Below are 8,704 nucleotides of genomic sequence, written 5' to 3' on the forward strand. Positions count from 1 at the left end.
GACGGCCCACTTCGTTTCATTGTCCACCACTTTTCTATGGGCCGGATCCGACTTGCGGAAGATCCGGGTTCATATCTACCATCATTTTTGCTATTTCTTTAATCCCAGAAGCAGCAGCGAAACAAAGAGCCGTGTTGTTACTCTGATTTTTCAGTGCCAAATCATCTCTCTCCATTCTTGTAAGTAAATTCTTTACGAACCTGGTGTGTTTTGCAGCAACAGCAATGTGAAGAGTCGTCTCCCAGTTACGGGTTATCGCTGCTCGGGCAATACCTTCGTGCTGATCGATAATGGGACGAGCCACTTTCCAGTCACCATTCATAGCAGCTTGATACAGAGGAACACATATATTGAGATATTCACTTCTCCGTTCAGCTGTGGAAACAAAAATATAATAAGATCCATACCTAGTTGAATTTAAAACAGGAATATTATGACGTTAGAGATTATAAACCAAACCAGAAAAATACGAAAGATCCCGCTGATCTGGGGGGATATGACCGGGCAACAAAGTGTTTGTCCCTGAGATATCTAGTGTTACACTTAAATCTGGTTGCGATTGATTGTTACTCTCCGCCATAGTATTTGAATCGTTCATAATTTCGTTTCGTTGTTGTCTCCAAGTTGTGAAAGATCAATGAACAAAATAAGAGACTGGGGATCTTACGTTAATTAATAAGCAAACTTAGTGAAGTGGAAAGACAAAATTTCAAAGCCAAGTTGATGAAAAATGTTTCATTAAGTATATAAAAGTTGGTGAACGATCAGTTTTCAAAGAGTCCATGTTTTCGTTTTTAAACATTTTCTTGACGAAAATTGAGATTTCTAGAGGTTGTTTTTTTCTTGCCAACTTCCATCTTATAATATTTTTTTTTAACTGTATAAAACTTGGTTTTCAAATTACTAACCACATGAACATCAAATGTGTCAAATAAAAAAATACTAGATGTTGTCATGTCTTAAATCTAAATTTATTATTCATTAATATATTTAAAAATAAAAATAGAAAAATACTCCCTCCATATCATAAAAAATGATTTTTCAGGTTTTATTTTTGTATCAAAAAGATTGATTTTCTGTAAATTTTAATCAAATAATGTTAATAAAAAATCATTAATTGAGAATTTTAAAATTTGATGAATTACTATTGGTTAATAGCTATGAGAAATAGTTTGGTATGAATAAATTGTGCATTTATAACTAAACATTAAATATTTTTCTTAATTAGTGTGAAAACTCTATAAAATCGATCTTTTTGATACGGAGGGAGTACAAATTTTTATCGAAAAAATAAAATATATATCTATATCTAACAAATAAAAAACTAAGAATAGTAGACGGATACTCAAAGGATCAGGTGCCGGAAAAACGGTCTATTTCTCTCCGAGAAGTATCGCATCATAACAAATAGAGCCCAAACTTTAACTTCGGTCTTAATGTCCATGAAATGAAAGTTCTATTCCTATTTTCCCATGAAATAAAAGTTCATTACCTGAATGTCCCCGATTTAATAGTTCGAGAGCTAAAACCACACTGGGTTTAATCAGCTTACTGTATTCAAAACCGATAAACAAACCAACTAAACCTAATTATAACCAGATTAAACCCGTTGACAACCCGATTTAACCGAATACATTTAATTTAATTAATTGTATAATATTTTTGGGTAATTATTGAATAATTAAGGAAAAAAAAAAACACGATGGCTTTCTTCTTCGTTTCCCTTCGGTGAACGGTGATGTCGATGCCGATGATGATGGCTATAGATCTATTTTGCAGCGGCTTGATGGTTTGTGTTGATTCTTTTCTGGGTTTTGTAATTTGTTTCCCGATTGATTTTAAGATGAGAAATCGAACAAACAGAGAGATAAATCAATAAAACAAATGTAATAATAGAGATGTTGATTTGGGGTAATTAGATTGTTGTATTTGCAATGTTGCAATTGAACGAGTTTATCTTCAATAACAACACAGTGATTAATGGTGTTTGCAAAAACAGAGACGTGGTCACGTGGATAAGGCACTGGAGATTGTTAACGGTGCTTCAATATTTTCAAAAAGATTTAGAATTTGAAGACGAAGAATGAAGAAGAGACGAACAACGTGCTGCAATTTTTTTGTTTTTTTTTGTTTTTTGTTTTTTAATTATTGAAACCTTTTATATCAAAAGAAAGTTTGACATAAGTGGTTTGGTATCGGTTTGATTGGTTTTTTTTTAGATTTAGTTTGTAAACCGATTTAACCGAGATTTATGGGAAAATAGATGAAAACTATGGATTCGGGGAGATATAGGTTGAAAAATATTGTTTCGGAGACATCTAGCATGTAGTCATAGATTGAGCTCTATCTGTTATGATGCGATACTTCTCGTGAGGAAATAGACCGTTTTTCCTCAGGTGCCTTAAAAGTTAAAACCAACTCATGAATCCGGTAAAAGCAGAGGCTACGGCACTACAACTTGCAATTCTTGATCTCTGCAGGCTGGGATGTTATTCTGTGTAGTGACCTAAAATTGATATATCACGCACTTCAGCAGACCACACTACATAACATCTTCCATTGCATTAGTCTATCTTGCTCACATTTAGAGGTGTCAAGCCGGCCGATAGTCCGCGGGCTTTGTCCAAGTAGCCCACAACGGGGCGGGTTTGGACATCATTTTTCATGTCCATAAAATAGCGGACAAGCCCAGGCGGATTGCGGGTTTTGTCTGCGGATTTGCGAGCCGGCCCGCGGACTACAAATATTTAATAAAAATAAATAATTAATATAAATAAATAAATATTTTTACATAATTCTAAAAATATATATGTGAAATATATGAACATATAACAAAATTTAATGTATAAAATTATAAGATTTACAAAAAAATTAATTCTAAAAGTTTTTTTTATTGAAAAATTGTTAATTTCAAATTTTAAAAAGTAATTTTATTTTTTTAATTATTTTTAAAATATTTAAAACTAAGCCCGCGGGCCGGCCCGCTAATCCGTTGGGCTTAGCGGGGCGGGCCTGGACATATTATTTTTGACCGCGGTCCTAGCGGGCCGGCCCGCCGCGATCTCATAAATTTAAATGCCCATCGCGGGCCGGCCCAAATGGACGCGGGCCGGCCCGTTTGACACCTCTACTCACATTGGTGAACATTTTAAACCTTTGTAATTTTAATTTTATGCACACATGTAATCTAGCAAATTAGGTGCATATACAGTAGTATAGCAAAACAAGCGAGATGTGATTCTCAAAAATTTCAATCAATGAAATCTGTTAAGTATTTATTTATAACAATATAATACCTCTTTTTTTACATCCAAAAAGTTATACTCAGTAAAAAAAGCATTTATTTATAACAAAATACTTTTTTTTTTTAACATATTACAATTATTCTCGTACAAAAAAAGAAGTTGTGTCCCGTCTTACCGTAGTAAATGAGTCGCGTTTTATTAATTGCCGGCTTACATAAATACTCAAATGACTCGGACGAACGCCATTGGCCAGGCAACGTGTAAAGCATCCTACGTGGCGTTTACTTCCCAACGAAGTAGCGAGTACAAAAAACCCCATTATTGTACTCGCGCGAGTAGGTCGACGAAATAAATATATCACCTTTTTGACCCCAAAAATTTCTAAATATTTCAAAATCGGCCTCTTCGTTTTCTTTCTCCTCCTTTGTTTATGTCTGTCGATTTAAAGACCCAAATCTGACTTCTCTCTCTCTCTTTTGGTCTCTGCGTTTGATTCGGGAGAAGAAAAATAAAAGCTTCAATGGAGTTAGCGTCTTTTCTTGGTAGAGCTCTGTTTGTTTCCGTCTTTCTTCTCTCCGCATGGCAAGAGTAAGCAATTTCTCTTCTTACTCGTTTTTAGATCTGCTCTTTTGACTATGTATATAGTAGGATCTGCTTTTGTATCTGAGAAAATTCAAAATCTGGGCTCTAGTTCGTGAATCTTGTTGAATCATAGCTTAGTGAGGTTTGAAGAAGAAAAAGAATAGAATGTTAGACAGTGAAAAGAATAAGTATGGATCTTGCTTGCTTTGATGGAGTTGAATTTGAATTTGATAGATTAGATATCTCTGGTTAGATTTTGTTTATGATTGGTCAATAACTCTTCGACATTGCTAGGTTTTCTTCTTTTACTCATCTCTTTCACTAATTTTGGAACTTTGGTTTTCTAAAGGTCTTTCTTTTATTGCTCATTAATTGGGTTGTCCTGAAGTTGCGAAGTTGCGAAGTTAGGTTGGTCTCTTTGGTAGTTGGTGGTTGGTTATTTAAACACATGATTCTAAAGTCTTGGAACCAAGGAAATCTTACTAGGTGCTTTCTTTTGATTGTTGTCATTCCATTGACTCAACGAATGAACTCATGTGGTCAATGTTTGTATAAGGAATTTCATGTTTTAAGTTACACAATTCTTTTGACTTACAAATTTAGCATCTTTATACGATTGATTGAAGTAGAGTTTGGTTGTTCTTTATTAGTGGTGTCAATTAGTACTAACTCTTAAAGAAAGTTATTTCCTTTTTTTCTGTTCCCCTTGACTCTCTCTGCTTGGTTTATATGAGATGCATTGCAATTTGAGTCACTTACAGAGACAATTCACCTCTCTTTTGTTTTTTCCCTCACTGATTGAAAGTTACAATATTTTTGTTGCTTCATTGAGCAGGTTTAATGATTTTGGTGAGGATGGTGGCCGATCAGCTAAATCTTTGAAACCAAAATTCAATGCCTTTGTAAACCATGTGACAACTCATACTGGCCAGCAATTGCCACCAGTCGATGTATGTGCTACTTCATTTCTAAACAGTAACCAAATCGTCTTTTTTTAGTTTTCCTATTTTGTTCACTCTGCTTTGGTTTGCAGATGAAGATTCTTGTTGCTGCTGCCATAGCCTTGAAGGGTATTGGGGGACTGTTGTTCGTCTTTGGCAGCTCCTTGGGAGCTTATCTCTTGGTATGTAGCAACTGTTCCTTTCAAATATATTGTCGCTTATCTGAATGAAGAAAATAACCCTGCTATACTCTATGAAATCTGGTTTCAGCTTCTGCATCAAGCCGTTGCCACCCCAATTCTGTACGATTTCTACAACTACGATGTTGACAGAAAGGAATTTGGCCAACTATTTTCAAAATTTACTCAGGTTAGCAAATCTAATATTGGTTTTTTTTGTTGGTTATCCTTGCCTAGCATTAAGCGAGAATGAAGTCTAAACAAATTCAGTTGTAAAATAATATAAGTAGTGGTTTTACGGGTTGGAATTTGAGTTCCATATTCATTCTTAATCCAGACCTGAGATCTTATATTTTGTGTATTTGAATCTTTCAGAGCTTGGCTCTCCTTGGAGCACTGCTCTTCTTCATTGGGATGAAGAACTCAAGGAAACACGGTAGGCAACTCAGGAAAAAGGCTCCAAAGGCAAAAGCAAACTGAAAAAGCCACATCTTTCATCGGTTTATTCGGTCTGTATTTTATTTTCATTTTGGAATCCAGGATGGGTTTAAAGAGTGTATCCTATGAGGCCATTGAAAGGCAAAATCTACTTCATGAAGCTTTTATGATACTTTTTTTTGTAGAGATATTTATGGTTCTTTAGAGAGACACCATTTCAATTTAGATTTTGCTTTTCTTATTTCATAATGTGACTGATTTATTTCACCATTTCAACCTCATTAAATCCATTTTCACTATACAGTGAATGGTAACAATATTAATTTACATACAGAAGGTAACAAAATCTAGAAGCTCTCGTAGCTCAGTTGGTTAGAGCACCCGTTTAGTAAGCGGGAGGTCTTGAGTTCGACTCTCAACGAGAGCATTTTTTTTGTCTGAGACTTTTCCAACTCAGAGAAGAATCAGATCACACAGTCAAAAGTCTCTATGCATAAATCTACAAGATACAAGAAAAATCACAAGTTTCTGGAGTTATATTTATTTTATATTAAAAATACAACCCAAGATCAAGAGTAAAGCGTTTACACTTGCCAAACGGAAGAATCCTAAACCAAGTGATTCAGAGATCTCTATAAATTCCCTATGGGTACCAAAAAAACAATTGAGAGTTTAAGCAGCAGGAGGCCTGAGTTCTTGGTCACGAGATGTGTCACGAACCGATTGAGGCATATAATGCCACATTGGCATGTAACCGTAACTCGGGTAAACAGCCATTTTGTTGTGGCTAAATGCAGCTGGAATCTGAGGCATGAGCCCTGAAGATGGAACCGTCATAGACTTTAATTGTTGTTCCGTTTTCTCTTTATCCACCTTCAACACCAGCTTTTCCTCCCTCAGCTCGTTCTTCTCTGCCTATAAAGAAACATACAAACTTAGAAATCTGCTCTCCTTCCATAGACCAAGATTCTTAGTTTATGGGAAAGTGAACGAACAACCAACCTTGAGACTCTTGATCTCCTCTAAAAGCTTCTGGTTCGTTTCTTCAAGTTTATGAGCTTCATCTCTAAGTTGATTCAATATACGGATTGCATCATCGAGTATAGCCGGTTTATCTGTCTTTGGAGTCCTCCCAGGCTCCAAAACCGAGCTCAAATCCATGAACCTAACACCACAAAAACATTTTTTTCCTCTTGAGACAACTCACTTCACAAAACAAACACATAGACTAAGCTCTAACCATACCTCTCATTTAGCTTCTCCCTCCTCATTCTTTCACGACACGCTTTGGTTCCTCCACCTCTGCTACACGATCCAGTCCTTGCCCTATCAACAACCATCACAGATTCAATCAAAAACACAACCAACTACCACCAAATCACACAAAGTTTATATTTTTCCAACACTTACCGCTTCCGCGAGCAATCGTCATCTAAATGTTCCTGTTCTTGCTTAACAGCTCCACCAGATGAACCAGAATTGATCTCTACTTCATCTTCCTGCACAATTCCACAATCTTTCTGCCCTACGTGTTCAGGCTCTTGCGACAAAACTCCATTATACGACGACAAATCCAATTGAGCAGCTCCAATACTAAAGACTTCTTCTGGATCCTGCTGCAAATTCACACCATATGACGCAAAATCTGGAAAGGTATCTTCTTGATCAGGCTGCAAATTTACACCAAATTGTGTGTAATCATCAAGTTCTGCTCCATTACTGCAAGAGTCATCATGAACAAAAAGATCCACATCCATCAATTTGGAGTAAATTGATTAACACAACAACAAGATCCATAGAGCTACTTCTTCTCCTATTCAATTTGAGAGCTTTCAATTACATTAGGGTTCGTCAAATTACATCAAAAGACTCAAACTTTTTCACCTGAAATGCGGAAACACAACAACCCTTTTCACAGAAATCGAATTGAACATTAAAGATAGGATTTTGCAATTGGGAAATGGATCAAATTCGATTAAACAACAGAATCGAAACAGATAGAGAGAACAGAGGAAGGAAGAAGGAAGAGAGAGTCGAAAGAAAGAACCTTTGATCGAAGCAAAACAAATCAGAGACGAAATCATCATCGTCGAGAGAAGGATACATTTGAGAGTCTCCTCCAAACAGATTTGAGATTTGTGGAAAGCTTCAACGAAGACGCCAATGTTGGAAAAATATAAACTATAGAGATTATTAAAGCGATCCCATTTAAATTATTCCCAATGACGACAAGGAGATAAGAATGGTGGGAACAATATTCGCCGATTTGATATTAGTGGAAATAAAAAGAGACGATTGTTTTTCACTCAAATTCCTATTCGGGAAAAGACAAATCGCCTTAATAAAACTTTTTTGAAGTATTGAAAGATAGACAACCAAAAAAAACAGAATCATATTTTTTTATGTAATGCATAGATATTGGGGAATTTTATTGCATTTGTATTGTTCTTTTTTGGGTAGTAACTTTTCTCTATCGAGTGGAGTTGGTAAACCAATCCGATGCAAATACGTCTAAAAGAAAAGCAAATCGTTGATACTTTTTTTACGAGTAAGAGGATCAGCTTGAGAACTACACAATCTAGGAATCAAATTTAATGAGAAAAAAAGAAACAAACTTCGCGAAACGCAAGAATTCATATGGTTTTATTGAAATAGTTGTTCGGCCGCCATGTCAATTCGGATTTTGAATCTGCGAGTTGGACATAATCTGCTTCATTATAGGGAGGGTTAAGGTTATACTTTTAGATGTCTAGAAAAGCAGGGCTAGTGAGTTAGTCTATTGCGGATTGCAATCTCAAATTAGTTAACTCGCATAGCCAACGAGTTAACCCACCAACATAATAATATATTGTAATCTATCATAAATTTATTTTACTATGTATAAAAATCAAATGTGAAAAAGTTTTCTACTTCTCAAAATAACTAAACAAGAAAAAGCTGAAATTTCAAAAACATGCAAATCGACAGCAAAATCTACGGTCATAAAATGGATTGGGTTAGTAGTGTTGCTGATCTAGCTCTCCAGTCTTGTGCCAACTCGCCAAAAACACAGAAAATATTTTAATCAACTGGTGGGTTTAGTGAAGCAAAATAATCCGATATGACATTCCTATAGACATGAGTAAGCTGTAAGATTAAGGAAAAAAAAAAAATCCTATACATTAAAAAAAAGAGAGAGAAGGAAATCAAAAGTAAATGAGGGAATAACAAGATGAAAGATTATTGAAGATATGATGAGATTCATATCTTGATAGAGCCCGTCTAATCAAAATCGTATAAGCATGCATCAACATCGACAAAAAGAAGAGTCTACCTATTA

General features: G+C 35.4%; 3 protein-coding genes and 1 non-coding gene across 4 annotated transcripts; 2 read left to right on the top strand and 2 right to left on the bottom strand.

The window, feature by feature from the left end:
* Window positions 1-34: 34 nt before the first annotated feature.
* On the bottom strand, window positions 35-841 carry LOC9306386. The gene is made up of 2 exons (XM_002870269.2): window positions 460-841; window positions 35-375 (listed from the first exon to the last, which is right to left on the bottom strand). The coding sequence occupies exons 1-2, from the start codon at window positions 596-598 to the stop codon at window positions 35-37; spliced, it is 480 nt and encodes a 159-aa protein (XP_002870315.2). The 5' UTR covers window positions 599-841.
* Window positions 842-3,647: 2,806 nt separating this feature from the next.
* LOC9306387 lies at window positions 3,648-5,631 on the top strand. The gene is made up of 5 exons (XM_002868238.2): window positions 3,648-3,833; window positions 4,663-4,777; window positions 4,861-4,950; window positions 5,039-5,137; window positions 5,323-5,631. The coding sequence occupies exons 1-5, from the start codon at window positions 3,766-3,768 to the stop codon at window positions 5,425-5,427; spliced, it is 477 nt and encodes a 158-aa protein (XP_002868284.1). The 5' UTR covers window positions 3,648-3,765; the 3' UTR covers window positions 5,428-5,631.
* A 107-nt stretch (window positions 5,632-5,738) lies between these two features.
* TRNAT-AGU lies at window positions 5,739-5,812 on the top strand. The gene has a single exon. It is a non-coding gene; the product is annotated as a tRNA-Thr (tRNA).
* A 44-nt stretch (window positions 5,813-5,856) lies between these two features.
* Window positions 5,857-8,177, bottom strand: LOC110226226 (transcription factor bHLH104). Its single transcript, XM_021017021.1, has 5 exons — window positions 7,433-8,177; window positions 6,796-7,104; window positions 6,631-6,711; window positions 6,388-6,550; window positions 5,857-6,300 (listed from the first exon to the last, which is right to left on the bottom strand). Exons 1-5 carry the CDS (start codon window positions 7,489-7,491, stop codon window positions 6,058-6,060), a joined length of 855 nt encoding a protein of 284 aa, XP_020872680.1. The 5' UTR covers window positions 7,492-8,177; the 3' UTR covers window positions 5,857-6,057.
* Between the last annotated feature and the right edge of the window lie 527 nt (window positions 8,178-8,704).

Source organism: Arabidopsis lyrata (assembly GCF_000004255.2).
Source record: "Arabidopsis lyrata subsp. lyrata unplaced genomic scaffold ARALYscaffold_7, whole genome shotgun sequence".
NCBI lineage: Eukaryota > Viridiplantae > Streptophyta > Magnoliopsida > Brassicales > Brassicaceae > Arabidopsis > Arabidopsis lyrata.